The following is a 16,956-nucleotide window of genomic DNA, read 5'->3' as shown; positions in this document are numbered from 1 at the left end:
TGAATGATTCTACTATAAACGTACATTGAAATTCATTCCAAATGATTTTTTAGTGCTCACACACACCCCACTCATAAAAACCCAATAAATATGGGACCTCTAAAAGCTATCGGAGTATGTTCTCTGAATTCCGTTACACTGTTTCTTTGAGCTTAATTCTGTTTAAATATTTACTAAGCAACAGAATGGTTAACATACAAATAAACATCAAGGCAGGAAAACCTAACTAGTGCTCTGTCTCTCTCTTGGTTGCAATCCTAGACAAAATTTGCTAATAAGCGCTTTGCAACTGCCCTTCTCATGTGATATGTGGATGCATTGACTATCATGCCAATTTACGACATGTACGACTGTCAAAAAACCTTTCGCAACATAATGATCTTCGGCTTCGCTAAACTTTTTGTTAAGACTGCTTGTCATGCTATGTTCAGCAGAACACATTGAATCAGCCATCCTACATGATGTCCAACAGCCCCAGTACCGAAATGGCAAGCTGGTTATGCAGAAATCAGGCCCCATCATTCTTCCAAGATAGCACGTCCAAGGTTTGTAGCAAGAGCCAGCCTCACAGAGCTTAAGGCCTGCTTTGGCAAGTCAGCTTCAATGAAATCTGGACGCAGCCTCGCCATGGATAACTCTTGCAGTTTATTCAACAAAAGGTTGGTCTGTGAGACATTTAGCAGAGGACGCTCCTGCCAACTGAGAAGCTTCAACTGCACAAAAGAATTAGAATAAGGCAATAATAGTAAAGCCTGTATAGATTATACCTTAAATCTAAAATATCTTTTTGCCACATAATCCTTTACAAATACAAGTCGGGGCATCTCATATTAGTAATGCGCTTCATTGGACCTAGATATAATGAAAAGTGAATAATAAGGATCAGCTATGCCATTTCCTATATGTGTTCACAGATTTGATTCAAATCAAAGGAATGAAAAAAACAAGGGTAGAGGAAAGGCTAAATTTACTTTGGAAGGAGATGATAGAAAGTATGATTTTAGATGGAAATAAACTGCGGAGAGGAATAGATGGGGACCAAACCCAGTTATCTGTCAATGATCTATAGCCGAACCCAAATTTTGGGCTTAAGACTTTATTATTGCTGTTGTATCTATTGCAAAGACTATAACTTGCAGAAAGAGAAAGTCTAAATTTAGCAATCTCTAACCCTTGAGGCTTGTACAGAATGGGAACTTACCGAGTCAAATAGTAGAGGCAGCCAAAAACGCTGAGGTGTTGATGGGTTTTTCATAAGCTACAAAATCAAGATAAAAGAAATTATCAAAAATCAAATCTAAAAAGAAATTACAGGTGCTGAATACTGAGGTGTTGAACGTTTTTTCATAAGCTACAGAATCATAATAAAAGAAATTATTAAAAATATTGGAAACCCTCACTCAGTAGATAGCAAAAGAACAAGCATTACTCTATAATGGGAGATGACAAATCAAATCCCAAAACATTTGCCACCATGTGGGGGTCCTCTATATATGATGGACTGGTAGATTGATAATTTAGTTTGTTTTGAGGGCACAAATGTTGACCGCTTAATTTGGAAGTGCTTGAACACAACAAACTAAAAACTATAGAGGACAGAAACTAATAAAAAACGTAGAAGTAACACCTACCAATATAAGTGATTCTACAGCTTGCCGAGCCGCATCATTAGTTTTTCCATCATTAACCTGCTTTAGGGATTTTTTGAAATCCCTGTACCTGTGATGCATATAAGGATTAGACCTGAAAAAGACTGGAGAAAAAATGATGAAGAAAACCACTGCTCAAAGAATGCATATATGAGAAAAATCCTACTTGTTCATAAACTCTAAACCGCCAGCAGTCTTAGATTCAGAACCCAATAATTCAATCAAACCTTCCCATTGCTGCACAGACAAATAATAGACAACATGAGTTTCATCAAGTAATTTAATTAGAATCAAGACTTCATGGTTTTGCAGGATGCTTTAAGTATCAAAGCATGTAAACAAAAATATAACAGACATCCCCAGTTTGCCTGACTTAACGGAATCATAAGATATTCACCTTGAAACTTTCATCAGAGATCGACTTTCCAACAGAATCAAACAACTGCTGAGCAATCCTATTAAGACGAACTTCATCGCGGGCTTGCTGAAGCCAAAATACTCCAGAACCTTTCCTACCATGCTTCCAGTGGTATACTCCAGCAATCTAAACATTGAAAATCTTTAACAAGAATTCCACATAAAGATAATTTCTGGCAACTCTTTCAAAAATGTAACTTTGAAAGAACACAGAGATAATCTTTACCAAACTCCATGCTGCATAATTCCAACACAGCATGCAGTGCATTCCCTATAATCATTTATAGTACAAGCATGCTACACCAAATAATATATACCTTCATAATGTTTGAACTAACACTGTCAAGTTCATACAGACGGCATATCTCTATAATCTGCATAAAAATATATGCAACTTAAATCAGTCACAAATATCTCCGTCAAATTATAGGACACTAAAATCCAAAAAACCTTGCATTGAAAGGTAAATCAATTACCTTAAGCAGTACTTGGTTATTTTGAACAGGTTGCTTGCTCAATAAAATCTCTAGCAGACCCATTCCCTGCTTTATGCATGATGCCAAATAAATTGGAGCTATCTGAAGACATAGAAGCATCAAACTTTATGAGGATTACTTGAGATGAGCACATACACTAGTTCAAAAAAAAAAAAAAAAAGCAATCAAAAAGCACCTAAGAAGAGATACTGATAGACATGTTGATTAATAGCCAATCACAAGGCAACTTTTACAGTTCATACACACACACATGCGTGCAAAAATTAAAATAATATGATATTTTACAAGGTGCAATCTAGAATATGTTAGTGAGGATTACTTGATATAAGCATATAGGAGCATGAAACTTTATGAGCATTACTTGAGATGAGAAAAACACACATTAGTTCAAATATCAAAAAGCACCTAAGTAGAGATACTGATAGACCTGTTGATTAATAGCTAGGCACAAGTCAACTTCCAACAGTTCATACGCATACAAAAAGAAAATGAACTTCATATTTTACAAGGCACAATCTAGAATAAGAAAGTGACCCTTAGAGATGGCACTAAAAATCTATTGAAACTACTGAACACTGAGTAGCACAAAGGCAATTATGGTTGGAAAGGTATGATATCATAAGGAACAAGATACAACATTTCATGGAATTGACAATGAAAATGTATCAAAAAATTTCTTGAAATAAAGAATTTGATATAATCATTTTTAAAAAAAAAATTATGACCATGTTAATTTGCCACAATTAATTTTGAAAACTATTAATTTTATCAAATAATTTGAATAATTGCGTCATTGGGCCAAATGAGGAATAAAAGCTTCTAATGGCCAATTCGGTTGAATATAAAATTTGCTCAGTCATCAGGAAAACATAATTGGTCACCAATTCCTTTGGACAGTATCGTAAAAGTGATTCTCAAAATGAATAATATTAAAAGATAATAATCTAGTTGCCATTATAAGTCATACTTCAACTAGGACAGTATTGTCAATCTATCCAAGTCCCTTGTACTCACTTGCCAAGTCAATGAATGCGAAGATAGAACTTGAGCATAGACAAGCCGATGGAGTTCCTCTATGCTGATTCCCCCCAAGTTATCATGCTCTTCGCGTAAAAGAGTTTCTGCTTGATCACTCTCAGCAGTCAACAACTCTATGGCATGGGCAACCATCCTATTGATAAGTGACATATAACGTTACATTAAAAAATCTCAAAAATAAAACACAAGCATGTTGAAGTTTTATCTTGTTTAGCAATCTATAATTCCAAACTTCAAGTTAAATAAAAGGGAAAAATAATTGCATCTCCAATCATGACTTTATATATAAAAAATTAGAAAGAGAAGATAAAGTCATAACTCACCAAGGGCCAAATTCTCTGGAGCATTCTGCTAAGACAACCTGATTTTAAAAAGTCCAACAGAGTTTAAGAGAGCGTGAAAGGCAAAAGGAAAAAGAACATTGAAATTTATAGAGACTGTATAGTACCGATATCTTATTAACATTACTCACCTCAGTATTTTCTCCTAGAATTCCAATAATTAATCCTAGCAACCCATGGGAACCAGACATTGGTTTGAACTGCATGCATTTCTGTGCCACATTATACATGCTTTCTAAACCCTGATTCAAGACAAGAAATTAGTAGACACTTCAGATTCCAACAAACAGACAAAAAATTATAGAAAGACAATCGAAACACAGAGAATAAAATTTTATTTATGCCCAGACAAACTAATCAGAATAGTAATGAGCATTACCGCAGTGAAAGGCCTTATGTATAGAAAGTGAGAAATAAACAACTCTATCCAATGACACGTTGCGGTGCAGAGACTGTTAGTATTTCCCAGCAAGAGTTGTAGCATATTTCTCAAACCCTCCCTGGTCTGGTGGTGACCACAGTGAAGCCAATATGCACTACAGTCCAGCTTAGTAATTTGTGCCCTCCATTTCTCCCAAGCCTAAGTAATGAAAAAGATATGAAGTTTTTTTTTTTTTTTTTAATAAAGGAAGAAAATCTCAAAAACCAGAAAGAATGATTCATATTTGGCACGCTAAAATATACCTTGACAAAATCAGGCTTGGCTTTATAGCATTCACCTAATCTTCCAGATTCCAGTTCAGGACGCAGCCGTGGCGTTTTTGAAATAAGAACAGCAACTGCCTCTACCAGTCCATTTTCTGTCTGTTTAATTACATGCAGGACAGAGATGAGATAAGTCAAGGGTGGGAAAAAAAATCCAATTGTCGCAGTATCATCACTAACTTTTGGACATAAGTCATAGACATGGTTAAAAAGGACCATCAAATGACCCACAAATATTTTAAATTTGTTTGGCTAAGTACAATACAAATTTTACAAGTTCCCAGGTTTTAATAAACCCATTTACCAATCAAATGGTTGTTTGCATTATTTTCTAGGAGATAACCACTAAAAGAAAAAAGAATAATTTTGAGTACGCATTCCCCTACTTTCTCTTGTATGAAGGATTTCTAAAATGTGATCTCTCTTTTTAAGTAAATCTCAGCATCAAGCAGAAAAGCCACTAGAGTCAGCACCAAACCAAAGAGAGACCAAACGACCATTTTTTTTTTCATTCATCAAAATATCAACTATATTCCCAAGGGGTACAATAGGTTGCTTATAAAGGGATTACTAAACCCTAATTCTAATTGGCATAGGAAACCCTAATTACCTTACTGCAAATATAACCTTGCTTCCAAATTAAAATACTAACAGCCTAATAAACTACTAGTACCTAAAACATATAAATAAAACTAACTTGCAAATATAAATAATTCTAAATAAAAATCTTCTTGCGTCTCCAGCATCATATATATTATATATATTGGTGGAGCTGAGTTAGAAATCTTAATCTACCCTATAATGCTCCCCTTGGGGCTTGAACCTGTGATCCACTTGTACATATATTAAACACACTATTATACTCAATAAGTCATAGAAAATTTATCAAACCTCACGATTGTTAATCTGATCTAGTTGATAAGACCCATGCAAGCGCAACATTTTCACCTGCATGAAAACAAACAGCATATATCTAGTCCTTTGGCACCATAAAATGTAAAGCACAACAAAGTAAATTAATAAAGACAAGACTGTACAAATAAGAAAAAGATGGGGAAAAGAGGACTCTACTAACCACAATATCTAGCCAGCCAACTGCAAGTGCTGATGAGATTACTTCCCAGTATTTAGGATTATCCTCAATGACCTGCATAGAAAAATTTCATAAAATTTTCAACCTTCTTAGAGAAACTAAATAATAAAACAATTTTTTTGATAAGTAAAAATAAAATATTCATTAAGAGAACTTAAAAATAACAGGTAAACAGTCAAAATGGTATGCCACAGAAGTAAATTCATAATTAACATCCTTGCGCCAAAGTTTGCATTCAATTTAAACCACGAAAAAAAAAAAAACCCTACTTTCGATAGCCACTCTAAAAACTAGTAACAATAATTTGATAGCAAAATGTTCTGCAACCCAGCTAAATATGTATGAACCATGGTGAAGTCTCACGTGATAAAAGACGAAGAGAATGAACAAAATGGAAAGAACAGAATAGTGCCAAACCTGTAAAGTAACAAGCTCTCTCTGAAAATCCACAAGTTTTGAATGGATTGTTGCCTGTGTAGAGGAGGAGAGGAGGCAATCGTAATCCTGCCAAAAGATGGCACTATTAGAATGACAGAGCCACAAATGACCACCACAAAGGAAAGAATGGCAAAATGTACTTAATCAACAGATCGAGAGTGGAAGAAAGATCATTACAGCTAACCAATCAACAAGCCGCTCAGGTAGCCATGATTGAGATTGCTTGTCTGCATAAAATATTTCCATCAGCTCCCACGCAGCTTTCAAACTGGTTGGCTGCTCAACATTCTACATAAATGTTTTTTAAATTGAGTTTCAAAGTTATAATTCTAAAGTCGAACCCATGCCCATTAGTACACAGTCAAAGAGCCCCAACATCAAGATTTGCAGATTCACCTTTAAAACAGTCTTTGGATCATCAATCAACGGACTAGCAAGCGACTTAGGATTACCCAAAAGTGCCTTTATGTCCCTGCTATACTCCATCACATGCTCCCACCTGGTTTTCCCAGAAAGAGTCAAATACCTTATAGTAAACACAAAATTCTTTGAAGAAAGAGTATATGTATCAGAAATCCCCAAATGAATAGGGCATTCACTTCTCTACAGAAAAGCTCCCAATGTTGTTAACACATTCAACTATTGCTCCAGCAAAATACAGTGAAGGGCATTCTCAAATTGAATGAATTTGCTATTTAAATGGAATGAGTTCAAAATTGAACAGCCAGAAAAATCAAATTTCAGCCTTCTTAATATATTGAAAATCATTGTAAGCTTCAAACAAATAACAAAATCTAAGTAAAGCAAAATTGAAAACATACACAACAACAAAATGACCAATACTAAGAGCTTCAAAATTCTTAAATTTCACTGTTAAAGCAATATTTAAACTTTTCTTTTGCTTTTGCATCTTTCTGCTCAGCTTTCTAGGCAACCAAACAGATTCAAACAAAAGCAAAAACAAACAAATTTCCCCAAAATTCCTCACCACTCAAAGTGATACGGCGACGAGATCTTCGACATGGTCGCTAGCGAGTTCCTCCGGCTCTGAAGAAGCGCGAACGGCGAGACCGAACCGTAGGCGATTTTCCGGAACTGCGCGTTGCCGATATCTCCATCTCCGTCGCTGAGCTTTACCTCGACCACCTTCCCACCGACCTCGGCGGCGCCGTCGGAGTCGTCTCCTCCCCCGGAGGAGGGTTGACGGAAGAACGATACTCGGAGGGCGTTGCCTCTGGCCCACGAGATGGCGATGCGAGCGAGTGGGGGCTTGAGGCCGTGGTGGAGCGGGTAGACGGAGAGGCTTCGGGCCTCTGCAGATAATGCGACGAGAGCTCCGGCGCCGGAGACGGAGGCTCCGTCGCCGGTTCCTGAGTTGACGCCGGGCATTGTGGACGGAGAAGCTGAGAGTCGGAGGAGTGTACGAGAGAGTGTTCTAGGGTTTTGGGAGGGTTTGCGAAGAGTGTGTGGAGAGACAGCTCTAGGGGATGCTAACGTGCACAAGGGGTACGACTGAAGAGTGAAGGGTTGACGAAACAATTTTTTTTTTTTTGGTTAAAACAAATTTTAAAACTTTAACATATGGGTTCAATTCAATGTGTAAAATCTATTATTAAACCATTACGTTGATTGGGAAAGAAAATGTTGTTTACATTATATGTGTGGGAGGAGGCCAAGGAGGCCGGTGCAGTTTCGAGAAGGCCATATCCTTGGACGGCAAGGCCACAGAGGTGAGTCATGACTGCGTCGATGGCACGTCACTAGAGGGGGCCTCACTGTAGAGGAAGAACTTTAGAGAAGGGATTCAGCCCTTACATGACTGGAGACAGGGCCGGCCCAAGCGTTTTGGAGGCCTAAGGCAAAATCTTCAAATGGGGCCTTTACATTATCACTTAAATAATATTTAACTAACATTTTATATAATAATTTTTTTAAAATTCATTCTTTTTAATTTTTAATATGATTTTTTTTTGAGAAAATGCTAAAGTTATAACAAATTTTACTACAAGCTGGTGTTGTAATGAATGTGATTAATGACATGAGGCTTACAAAAATACTAGAAATATTATAAAACTAACAACATGAGAATTACAAATATATATCACCAATCACAAATATTCATTCAAAAATGCATTTAATAGTTTGTTGAAATCTACCTATTATATTCATTGTCACATCAAATTATAAAAGTTATGAAGACCACCAGGCACCCTTGGTTTAGTAATCACTCCATAAGTATAAGTTCTTGTGGGAAGTGGAGGGCAATGACCGAGATTTAAGTTTCTAGAAGAAAGTTTTGGGCACATTTACATTTAGATTAGGTTAAAGTAGAATTTTTATTTTGTATAAAAATAATTAATGGTGTAATTACACATAATTCACCTGTGGTTTGGCCGAAAATCACTTTGCCTACTCGTGGTTTAAAAAGTATCACTTAACCCACCTGTGGTATGTTCCGTTTGTTTTCCATAACCCACCTCTATTAAAATCAAGGGTAAATAGGTATTTTTGCTTAAATTTTATATCTCTCTCATCCCAAAACAAAAAATAGCACAAAAATGCAAGAGAAACAAGATAAAAAATGGAGGGTTTTGTGAAAATTAATAAACCAAAACATAGAGCAACCCTTCACAACAACCCTTCTCTCATCCACCTATTCTCCTCCTCCACTCCTCCTCCAAACCCCACCACTTCTGACCAACCTCAATCCTCCTTTACCTCCTCCTATTTCTCTGATGTCAAAGCCAGCCTCAAACACCAGCAAAGACCCACTTCCCCATTTTTACCAAGGAACCCCACAAACCCATCATCAAAACCTTCAAACCCATCTGTCTCCAACCCTTCAAAAGTCGCTTCCCTCGAAGCAATTCGCAAAAACCTCTCTGAATTTCGTTCCCGATCTTCCGTTCCACCTGCATTCAACCCAACAACTCTAACTCTACACCCTTCTCTTCCTTTTCATCTCAGCACATTTCATTTCAAGAGCTTTACAAAAGAAATGTGACTACCAAGGTAGCAGAGGAAAATGCTGCCAATAACACCACTGACTTTGGCCTCGGAAAGTTCGGTACCAATGCAGGCGGCAAGCTCTCTTTCCAAGCGATTCGTGAGAGCTTGCGGTAGCTCTGATTGACAAATGATTCACCCCAGAATGAGAGGAGGATGTTATTGGCTACCTAAGACTTGGCAGCAGGGAGTTCAGCTATTGCTGGAACGTCGACGTTTTCGACGATGACTGTGACGGAGATGTTGATGTTGGCGAAGGCTTTGAGGATGTCAGGGTTGGCGTCCAAGATCTTGATGTGGTCGATGATGGTTTAGGTTTCCAGGAAGTGGGCGACTTGGGAAAGTGTTAGGAGGTTGTTGGCTGTTGTTCCATAGTTGACGCCGATGTATAAAGTGGCGGCGGAGGAGTGGTCGATTGAGAACAAGGACAAGAAGATGAGAATTAGGAGAAGTTTGGGTTGTGATTTTGAAAGTTTTTCCATAGCTATTAATTTTCACAAAACCCTCACTTTTTGATGTTGTTTCTCTTGCATTTTTGTGCTATTTTTTGTTTTGGGAGAAGAGAGACATAAAATTTGAGCAAAAATATATTTTTACTCCTGATTTTAACAGAGGTGGGTTACGGAAAACAAACAGAACATACCACAGGTGGGTTAAGTGATACTTTTTAAATCACGGGCAGGCAAAATGATTTTCGCCCAAACTACAGGTGGGTTATGCGTAATTTCCCCATAATTAAATAAATAAAAGTTATGTAGTAAAATTTATAGTATTTTTAACATTGTCATATTTGAATTACTTGTGATTAGTAACACATCTATTTGTAAGATTTATTTATTTAAATTTTTTTTATCTCTATCTTTAGCATTACTTAATTCTTTGAGCTTTCTTAACAGTAAAAAAAATGTACACTAAAATATTTTAATATCTCTCAAAAATATTTATATATAAAAAATAAATAAAAAATTTGCCCTCAAATTTGGGGCCTTCTCTAGTAAGGGGCCCTAGGCAATGGCCTACTTGGCCTAAGCCTAGGGCCGGCCCTGACTGGAGAGATGGTAACTGTCACCACATTTAATGCACCCGTTGGCTGTATTTATGTGAAAAAGACTCCTAAACAGTGCAGTTTTTGTTGCCATAACTCACAAAAGATTTGGGAAGGACTTCTAATGGAACAAGCACTTGAGTAGCATTTTGCACGATCAACAAGTAGAAGGTCAAGATTAGCTGGAAGAGACTATGAGGGCGTTTGGATCCGCATTCTACGTCCACGTCCGCGTTTTGGCTGCTGTTTTTTTTTTTATTTAAACCCAGCCACATATATTGACTTTCAGCTATGAACAGTACACAAAATTACTGTTCATGGGTCCCACAAATTTCACTTTTCAGCAACTTTTTCATTAAAAATGGGTCCCACAATACTATTCACACATTTAAAAATTATTTTGCTACAGTGTTTTCAGTTTTCAATTTCAGCAAAATAAGTTCTATCCAAACAGACCCTATATAATGTAAGAAATCCTCCAGGGAAAATGGATCCTCTGAAAATTGTGGAAGAAGACACTGTAGCAACTAAGAACTGAAATTGTAACCAAATATGAAAAAGTATATTCAAGAACTACTATTCTCAGACTTTGCCGAAGAGAAATTTTCTTTGCACACAACTTAATTTTCATTGCTTTCTTACTATCCTTGATCTACAGTGTGCATTGCTCGATCAATTGAAACCTAGTTTTTAAACCCACTCTCTACAAATTTATTGTTGGGCTCTTTGGGCCCTAATCTAGTCATTTCTTTAGCTTAGGACACAAAACCCTCCCTTACAATATGCTTTTATTCTCTTTACTTGGAAAATCTCAAAATGAACTGAGATTAATAACTATCTCGTTATCATAAGAATATTTAAAATTTAAACTTGTTCTCTCTTAAAAATATACACAAAAGACAAAACATGAGTTTGTGAATTAATGTAAAATTTGATGTGCAAAATATTAATCTTATAAAATCTCATATGTTTTGATCATTTCCCATGAAGGTTGAACCACCTTACACCTTACTCCTCATTTGAATGGCAAATAAAAATGATGAATAGGCAATGCTAAATTATAATGTTCATCACTATTATTATGTGTTTTGCATTTTTGTTCATTTTTGTCCTTATATTTAAAAGAATAGAACATTTCTTTTTTCTAATGCTACTTGTCGTGACTAATGATGTATATGGGCCAGGTTGGGTCTAGTTGAGAGGTCTCTTCAATTCAACCCATCACAGTCGAATTAAAAAAAAAAAAGCCCAACCTGACTATTAAAGAAAAACAAAAAAGAGCATTAGAAGTTACCAACACGAAATTTTATTTGTATTGGTTTGATGCACTAATTAAGCCTTAGCATAACACCAAACTAACACAAATAACAACAAATTTATAACATTATAAATTGGAGAGTAGTATCAAATCAACACAAATTATGTTATTAGTGCATTAACCCAACACACTGTAAGAAAAAATTATAATTCAATAGTTGAGGAAGGAAAATGTAATATTTGAATTTTAAACGTTTTTCTGTTAAAAACACTAAAAACTGCCGACTAATATTTTTTTTATTAGTGGCTCATTTTGATTTAGACCAATTTCCACCTCTTATAACAGACTTCTTATTATCCCCATTTGTAATTGTCAAAGCCTCACTAACCATCCCTATAAGCTTATTTATCTTTCTTATAAAACTCATTGTTAATCAAAGCGCAATACACATCATCATTTAATCTCATAATTTCCATGTAACAATGTAGTAATATATATATATATATATATATATATATATATATATATATATATATATATATATATATTTATATCAAGTAGTGAGTTTAATAGCAATAGACCCTTCATTCTCATCCCTAATATCAACTTCTAAATATTGCAAATTAGCTAATATTTTTGTTGTAATGATTCAAATGCGTGGCAGTGAGTTTAATATTTTGTTTTTTCTAGAATAGAGTCAAATCTCCACATTCTTGGTTATGTATTTGTCCGCTAATTTTTCCCACAATTCCTTAGTCTATGTTTCCCTCATAACAAAATATTTTTAATCATTGGTCAAATACGTATGGATGGCGCCACACAAGTCTATCTATTAATATTTCTTAACCTTTATTTGGCATCTCTTTAATTTTGTCTTCCAATTCAATATCCAAGTCTTGCTGGACTAAGAAATCCATAATTTTGCATTGCCACATGTTAAAATTGTTTGTTATATCATCTCTCTCTCTCTCTCTCTCTCTCTCTCTCTCACGTATTTTGGCATTAGAGATCATAGTGCTAATTGTCGATGGCTCTGTAAAGGACTCACCTAACATATTTCTTTTCAATATAATTGGATCCACAAAACAATTAGCAAAATTAAAGAGAACAGATTCAAATGCCTAGGTAGTGAACTTAGTTTGTTTCACGAAAGACCTCTAGATAACACTCCCACATAGATTAATTTTGAAAATTATTATAAACTAGAAAAATATCAAAAGAAATAATAGAAACAAATATAACTTCAAAAAAACAATGGACAAACACACAAAAGTTGAAGAATTGAAGTGGAGGGTAATGCTAAAAGTTGTTTCGATGCTATTAATGAAGGTTGCTCCACCGATGCTTGGTCTATCCAATGATTCCAATCTATGATTTGCGATGTTGTAGACTTTAACAAATTTTTTGTTAGTTGTAATTTTAACTGGGTCAGAAGAAAGTTTAATTCGGCAGTTCATTGTCTAGCTAAATTTGCTGTTGTTCATAGGTTTTCTGTTTGTTGTAATTCACATCTTCTTCCTGTTGCGGCCTTGGATGCCTGTAGGAAGGATGTTGCTTTTGTTTAGTTTTAATAACATTCTCGATTTTTAGCAAGAAAACTCAAACTCATATACATCCAATAAAATCTCTCTTTCTCTCAAGTAACAAAGTATGCATGGGTTTGGTTAAAAAGTGCTTTCAACCCAACCCATTACTTATGTAAAAACCAACATGAGTTAGGTTGCAGTAAGTTGTGCTTACATATTCCAAGTACTGTAAAAAATTAAAATTTAATCAACTATTTAAAGCACTTTTTTAAATAGATTGTAATAATTCACAAAATATCCCTAAATTATATTCTAAATTTTCAGATTCATTCAAACAAATTCTCAAAATACTAAAATAAATCATTACAAATAAAATTAAAATAAGGGTACTAAAAATATATTAAATCTCAAAAAAAAAATTACATATATGATTGGTTGGATGGGGTCTTATGGGTTGAAAAAAACTAACATACACAATGCAACTCAATTAAAAAAATCAAATCAAATCAAACGTATACCATCTAACAAAGATGAACAAGATGAATTTGCGTCTCTGCGATAACCGGAGAAAGAGTTATTACAGGGGAAATTGCATTGAGAAGGAAACAGAGGCGCAGCTCGGTTGAGGTTAGAAGAAGACATACATTTATTGCAGGGGCAAATCACGATCCTCTTAGGAGATTGTTGCAGGAAATTAAAAAGTTGGCATGCAATATAGTGAAAGAAGAATGAATGGTAGGATCTATGAAATTGGGAACTTCTATATACCAAGATCGCTTGGACCTTAATATCAGGAAACACCTAAGCCATGAAATTTTCCCCCTTTGTTTGAGAAGAAAGCCATGAATTACTTCATCATCATCTTCGTGTTTTTTTTTTTTTTGCGTTGTTCCAGAATGTTATAATCTTAAGAATGAACTACATGAACAACATAATCACCTAAACAAAAATCCAAATCGAAAACAATGTTTAACCCTTAAAAATTTACAAAGTTCTACGCATATAATATATATACAAATTAACAAATATGCCAATAAGCCTAACATGCATTTTCCTTCTTGCCGGAGATCAGATGATGAAATAGACTTATCCACCACAAAGACCAAGACCCAGACCCCCATCGCCGCCATGATCACCTGTGTTTTCCTCCTCGCTAACATAAGCAGCCAGGTTCAAGTACTGTTCTTGATCGCTACCCCTCCACCTTGCCCTACATATCACACAACTAGCTGACCTTCTTCCCCTAATTCTCCTCCACTTCAATAAACATTCTTCATGAATTGGATTCCTACAAGTCCCACACCTCACAACTCTCTCTTCCTTTCCCATCTCGTCCAAGCAAACTGGGCACGTAGTTCCATCTTCTACCTCAACAACTGGTCTCAAATTATCACCCGGCCTACCTTGAACGAATAGCTGATGAAACCTCTCGCGTACGCTAGCCCCAGCAAGTGAGTCAGGCAAGGTAGGCGAGCCGAGTAGTCGGTTGAGCTGGCATGGCCTCAGAGTCCTCCTACGAAGACAAAAATCATCTACAGAAACACCCAGTACTCGAATAAATATGAACAAGATGTGCTTGCATGGTGTTAAACGGTCAGGACACGAGCATGAAGGTGTGGCTGATAAGGTCACAGTGTAAACATTTCCAGTGGCACCCAAGACGAAGAACTTGGATTCTGTGCGGTGGAGGAGGCGGAGTTGGTGGCGGAGGGCTCGGACTATCCTGTCTGCAATGGGTTGCGTGGGTTTGAACCGCGGCTGAGGACGGTGGTTGTGTGGCGTTGATGAAGAGGTGGAGGCAACAGACTCCATTGGTAAATTTTTGGGTTTTGAGAAAATGATGCGTGTCGTTTTTTTTTGTGATACGTGTCGTTGTTGGGCTTAAGGAAGAGTCCTTATAGGAAAATGAGATACGTGTCGGATACGGGGGTTTTGTAGGGAGGAGGGAATGTGGGAGAGATTCTTTGTGGGAGAGATTCTTTGTGTAGTTCTGTGGGACACGTGAAGGATTGCGGGTGAGAATGGGAAACAGTATTAACTATTAAAGGTGTGGAGAATGCCAAAGCTCGATGAGTTGGTGGTGTCTTTGTGTGTAAATTGCAGTAATGGTAAACTGTAAGGCACGTCATGGGCCTTTGGTAGAGCCGTATGGTCTTACACGAGATAAATATATGGTGGAGCCTTTGGATATACGAAACCCATAAAGATGTCCAACTGTCCATCCAAAATGTTAATGACATAGGATATTATTAGTCAAACCACGTTTCCAAACCATATATATAATAATATAGAATAAATTCCATTTATACCTCTAAATTTTGGGCGAATGCCAATCACGTTCAAGATTTTTTAAAACTAACTAATTCGGTATTTAAATTCAGTTTAGTTCTTAAAACAGCTAGAAAAAAAAACTAACCATTTAGGAACTAAGTCGATTTTAAGAACCAAACTGGTTAGTTTTGGACCTGATTGGTATTAGTCAAAATTTCAAGATATGTTAGTGAAATTTTCCAATAATTTAGGACAATTCTCTAGAACCCAAAGCAATGTGACTTGACCCCACATTGGCTTAACGATTTTCTTTTTGTGATATAAATTGAACACCAAGCTATTACATTTGCAAACAACAAGGGAAAAGTTTTGCATCAATGCTTATTATTACACCACATGAGGAAGTTGTATATACTCAATACGGATCATGCATATTCCCAACATCTTTCATACTTTCTTTGTGTTTGCAATTGACTTACCTCAAACTTAATAGAGATGAAGTCAAAAAGTTTATAAATTTTGAAGGGTTGTGTTACCAGGCACTGTAAGGTGACTGTTAACAGCTTTATGTCATTTTTTTAATAGCTTTATAGGTTGTGAGACCAATTTCATAGAGAGAGAAATATTAACATAAGCTATGGGTAGGGCCGGCCCTTCCCTTAGGCTAGTTAGGCAATTGTCTAACGGCTCCAAGTGAAAGGAAGGCCATAAAATTTTAGAAAATAAGAGGGAGTAGGGGGAAAAATTTAGTTTCAGGTGAAACACAAAAATTTGGTACAGTAGGGGGAAAAAATTTAGTTTCAAGTGAAGTACAAAAATCTGGCACATCCTTTTAACCAAAAAACAAAAATTTTGGTAAATCAAACATTATTATCCTTTAGACAAACCAAAAAATTAACCGGATAAACTACAAATCTGGTCTAAGATATTACCCACAAAACAATCACAAATCACAACAAATAAAATAACTCAAAACCCTAAAAATTTTACCTTTTCTCTCTAGTCTTTTCTCTCCGCCTCTCTCTGTCTCTCATTCTCTCTGATTTTCTTTTTCTCCCTAGTTCTCACTTCTCAATTCTCATCTGCTCAAGTCAACAGCTCAAGCAAGGTGAAGGCAGCAAGCTTCCTGCCTTCCTCCGCCTGGACCACCTCTCTCATTCTTTCTCTGAATCGGTGTCTCCGCCTTCGGCCTCTCTAAGCTCTCTTATTCTTTCTCAGCCGTTCAACACTTCAATAGAATCGGTTCCGCCTCTCTCACTCAGACTCAGGTTCAGCCATCGGTGCAGCAGGTATAAATTTGGGCATTTGACTTTGTAATAAGATTAAAGATTGGGCCAGGTTTTGTTGATCAGTTTTGGGCCTTTAAGGTTTTATTTTTTATTTTTTTATTATAGAGCCTGCTGCCTGCGTTTTTTTTTTCTTTTTTCTTTTTGGGTTATAGATTAGATAGGATTTGTTTGTGTTATTTTGTGGGTGGGTCTTATTAATAAGCCTTGTTGTGTTATAGTTGTGCTTAAATTTTTATTATGCTTGTGCTTAATTTTTTTTTAAATTTTAATCTTGTGTTTATATATATATATATATATATATATATATATATATATATATTTAGTTAATGGTAATATATTGAATAAGTCTTTATTTATGCAGGTTGAGATTGCTAAAAACTTGT

General features: G+C 35.9%; 2 protein-coding genes across 2 annotated transcripts; both read right to left on the bottom strand.

Moving 5' to 3' along the window:
* Positions 1–7: 7 nt before the first annotated feature.
* LOC142614054 (nuclear pore complex protein NUP85) lies at positions 8–7,712 on the bottom strand. The gene is made up of 18 exons (XM_075786584.1): positions 7,167–7,712; positions 6,575–6,677; positions 6,356–6,466; positions 6,158–6,244; positions 5,723–5,794; positions 5,539–5,595; positions 4,627–4,746; positions 4,322–4,522; positions 4,074–4,184; positions 3,925–3,962; positions 3,578–3,734; positions 2,543–2,644; positions 2,384–2,440; positions 2,047–2,193; positions 1,816–1,886; positions 1,632–1,719; positions 1,202–1,258; positions 8–713 (listed from the first exon to the last, which is right to left on the bottom strand). Exons 1-18 carry the CDS (start codon positions 7,565–7,567, stop codon positions 519–521), a joined length of 2,175 nt encoding a protein of 724 aa, XP_075642699.1. The 5' UTR covers positions 7,568–7,712; the 3' UTR covers positions 8–518.
* Positions 7,713–13,959: 6,247 nt separating this feature from the next.
* On the bottom strand, positions 13,960–15,007 carry LOC142613919 (uncharacterized). Its single transcript, XM_075786437.1, has one exon. It carries the CDS (start codon positions 14,823–14,825, stop codon positions 14,100–14,102), a length of 726 nt encoding a protein of 241 aa, XP_075642552.1. The 5' UTR covers positions 14,826–15,007; the 3' UTR covers positions 13,960–14,099.
* Between the last annotated feature and the right edge of the window lie 1,949 nt (positions 15,008–16,956).

Source organism: Castanea sativa, chromosome 10 (assembly GCF_040712315.1).
Source record: "Castanea sativa cultivar Marrone di Chiusa Pesio chromosome 10, ASM4071231v1".
Lineage (NCBI taxonomy): Eukaryota > Viridiplantae > Streptophyta > Magnoliopsida > Fagales > Fagaceae > Castanea > Castanea sativa.
This window is presented reverse-complemented; position numbering and strand designations above follow the sequence as displayed.

Excerpts from the sequence above, each read along its gene's own strand:
- LOC142614054 (XM_075786584.1), bottom strand. The coding sequence starts at position 7,567 with ATGCCCGGCGTCAACTCAGGAACCGGCGACGGAGCCTCCGTCTCCGGC. Across the intron at positions 5,596-5,722 it reads TTGGCTGGCTAGATATTGTG|GTGAAAATGTTGCGCTTGCA; the intron begins GTTAGTAGAGTC and ends GTTTTCATGCAG. Across the intron at positions 3,963-4,073 it reads TTCTAGGAGAAAATACTGAG|GTTGTCTTAGCAGAATGCTC; the intron begins GTGAGTAATGTT and ends TTTTAAAATCAG.
- LOC142613919 (XM_075786437.1), bottom strand. The coding sequence starts at position 14,825 with ATGGAGTCTGTTGCCTCCACCTCTTCATCAACGCCACACAACCACCGT.